General features: G+C 40.2%; 1 protein-coding gene across 1 annotated transcript in view; it reads left to right on the forward strand.

Moving 5' to 3' along the window:
* schip1 (schwannomin interacting protein 1) overlaps positions 1-3,667 on the forward strand; it is a 60,510-nt gene that overhangs the window by 44,544 nt on the left and 12,299 nt on the right. Inside the window, exon 3 of the mRNA XM_048604113.1 lies at positions 562-680. Within this exon, the coding sequence (XP_048460070.1) occupies positions 562-680 (119 nt within the window). The remainder of the gene's footprint in view (positions 1-561; positions 681-3,667) is intronic.

Genomic DNA, 3,667 nt, shown 5'->3' on the forward strand with positions numbered 1-3,667 from the left:
AGCTGGAGGAGCGCAGCAGGCCAGGCAGCACCAGAGGAGCAGGAAAGTTTGACATTTTGGGTCTTCAGAAAGGTCCCAACCCGAAATATCAACTTACCTGCTCCTCTGATGGTGCCTGGCCTGCTGTGCCCCTCCAGCTCCACACTGTTATGTTGGGGATACACAAGGAACTTGATCTGTGACAATGGAGAAAATAAATATATTAATATCAACTAATAATAAGTTAATTCAAAAGCATTGCTTTATAGTTGCAAATCCACAATATGGTAACAGAAATGTGGACTCGATGATAACATCTACTCGGTATTATGAACACTCTTGGTAAAGTAGCAGGTCTTAGGTGCAAGCAATGGAAAATAGCAGGGAAAATTATAAACCAGGGGGTTACTAATCTGCTATGTGCGTCGAGTATTTTAGATGTTGCGGACAGTAGTTAACAGGTTTTGTATCTAGCTTACATAATAAAAAATAGAATGATGATAGTAACTTAAACAAAAATCATTGTATTGCCCTTGTCATTACATTCCCTGTTCCTGACTTATTTTCCTGTTTAATTTGCAGGCCCAAAAAAATGAGAGAGAATCAATCCGACAGAAGTTGGCCCTGGGCAGTTTCTTTGATGATGGCCCAGGAATTTATACCAGTTGCAGCAAGAGTGGCAAACCCAGCTTGTCTTCACGGTAAGTGTTAGAAATGATGGTTTGCGTCTGTAGGATTATTGAAGAGCACTTTCATTACTGATTTTGAAATGTAGATGATTTCATGGACTTATTTTTGGAGGGTGATGAATCAATGTTTCACTCACCAATCTAATTCTCTGCCATTTGTTGCTTAAATTCAGTTTGTAATAACTATTTTCTACCCTGCAAATTTCAGTGAGCTCCATTCCTATCCCTTTCCTTAATTCTAAGTTATAAAGACATTTTCTCTTTGGTTTACATCTCTTGCACTTTGGCGGAGGTAACCATGACTACTTAAAGTTCAAGCCGATGACTAAGTTTTTTTTGTTATTTTCCCTCGGTGACATATGGTTTGAGCTTCGTTTTTAACATGTAAGGATAAATTCATGTTTAATCTGGAAAACAGCACCTTCAACAAAACAGCAAATGCCTCTGTATCAGGATGCTGTCTGCCTTGATTATGTGCTCCAGTTCTGTAGGGAGGCTTAAACCTACAACCTTCTGATTTAGGGAGGAGTGCCACCATTGAGCCAGACTAAGATATGAAAGGTTGTAAAACGTCTTTTTAACACAAGAATTTCTAGTAAATCAGGTAATTGCATGACTTAGTGTGGATATTTATAAGTCCCAACATTGTAGGAGAGGACTGGCTAAGGAAAGAATGAAGGTCCACAATTTGAGAGAATAGCAAAGAATGGCCTTGTTTGTCTCTCCTTTCATGCCTGGTCACTGCATTGTTCCTTTCAGTCTTTCTGACAAATGATCATTGCATTTTTATTGCTCATTTTCTGTCTCTTGTTCCTTTCTGGACATAGAACAATAAGTTACTCAATCATCATTTTGCCAGTTCAGTCTGATGCAACGATCTCCATTCCCAGTAATTTGGCCAAGTAGTCGACATTAATGTACCAGTGCAAAACAAAACCTGACAGCTTGATTGTATGGTGACGCATAATCTCAAAGTTCTTTTGCTTGAAGCGCTACCTCTGCACATTTAATGGCACTTTGTCATCTGGCCAATATAAAAGTTATTTATAGTGTTAAACAAAAACAGAAGTTGCTGGAAAAGCTCAGCAGGTCTGGCAGCATCTGTGAAGAAAAAAATCAGTTAACGTTTCAGGCCTGGTGACCCTTCCTCACCACAATCATCAGGTAGGAGGAATGTTGCGACCTTCAGTCTTTTGTGAAAGTGGAAATCCACAAATTTGTAATCGGAAACTAGAAAAGCTCTGAGGCAGGGGCACTGCACCTGAAACGTTAACTCTGATTTTTCTTCATAGATGCTGCCAGACCTGCTGAACTTTTCCAGCAACTTCTGTTTTTGTTCCAGATTTACAGCATCTGCAGCTCTTTCAGTTTTTATTATTGTGTTCATCTTCTGTGCCCTCCAAATTGCATTGTAACTATAGGAATTTTAAAGATGCAGAAATTTCAGCATCACTAAACTTGACAGCATTTGTGATACTCCATACCTGAAATCAACAGGTTTTGGAAAAACAGATAAACCTATACTTAGAGCCAGTAAGGGTGCTGAGCTTCTCTTAGGGGAAAAAAAGTGATCTGCAGCTTATAATTCAAGTTGATGACTCACTTCATTCTCCTCGACCGAAAATGTATTGTTCACTGGAGATAGTGTCAACACCTGAAGTGTACATTTTTACTTCAGTGAAGTAGTTACTCAGAGCAAGCTTTAAAGATTATAATTTTATCCAGAAATCCCTGGTTCTAGCAAAAGCTGTTTGAAGAGGAAGGTTAATATTGAAGGCAGTGATATCCAAATCGTTCATGGAGGTTTGAAAATTACAGAGCACCCAGGAGTCCAGTGCAACTGAATGAGCATTTTTAGCACCACCTGAAAAAATGTGTGATCACCTGGCAGTCAATTTTGTGAGTCAACCATGACCTGACAGGATCAACGTCATAAGTGATAGGCACTCATTTTTGTGTTCTCAGACAAAATATTATTAGTGCAAAACTGAATGATGGTATCACAAGCAGTGAAACTAATAAGCTTGAGGAGTGCATTTTTACTTCAGTGCAGCTTATAAACAAAGAACCCTGTATCTTTTTTTGTTTGTTTGTTAAGTCTACTACATATGCTTCCCATTCTTTCACGGCTGAAAACCAAACATAATCCGTGCAAAAATCTGCATCGAAGCAGCCTTGGGTACATTTCCCTCTGTTCGTTTTACCATAAATAGAAGCATCAAGCATTTGCTCGATGCCTTCTAATAATGGAAGGCTGAGATTGATTCTTTGTTTCCAAAGTTGTCACCAGTCTTGAATGTATCTGCCACCATGGCTATCATGAAGTAACAGAGAGGGGTGTTGGAGGTAATTCAGGAAATGTGTGTATATGTAGCTTTTCAAATGGATTTTGATTAAGTACTTCATAACAACAGATGCATTTGGAATTAGAAGTAGATAGTCTTAAAGGGATGGTAATGACTTGGCTATATTTTATTGCCTAAGTGATAGAGTAACTAATATTTAATGGATTTTTTTTGACTGGAGAGAAGTATGAACTTCAGTAAGCTTTGCACAAGCAGTTGGAAGAAAGCATATTCTGAGTGAGAGACAGCCAGAACAAGTGTAAGTTTCTTGGAATTTGGAATACATCGGGAATTCGGTGCAGAGCAAAAAAGGTACTTTTTGATTTTTTTATGTGGTTTATAGGACTATATAGTAATAAGGGCCCAAGAATAATCAAAATTATTTGATTTTAAGCATCTTCCACAAAAGGGGGAAGGGTGGCTGGGGCTGGGGGAAGGGAGCCCTATCACCATCCCGACTACCTTCTCCCAGCCCCAGCCATCCTTCCTCTGACCTCCTTGATCTGACACAACCTGTCCATCTTCCTCCCCACCTATCCATCCCACTCCTCCCACTGACCAATCCCCACTATCCCCTACCTGCATCCAACTATCACCATCCCACCTACCTTCCCCCCCCCCCCCCCCCCCCCCCCCCCCCCCCCCCCCCCCCCC

This window comes from Rhincodon typus, chromosome 13 (genome assembly GCF_021869965.1).
Source record: "Rhincodon typus isolate 14 chromosome 13, sRhiTyp1.1, whole genome shotgun sequence".
Lineage (NCBI taxonomy): Eukaryota > Metazoa > Chordata > Chondrichthyes > Orectolobiformes > Rhincodontidae > Rhincodon > Rhincodon typus.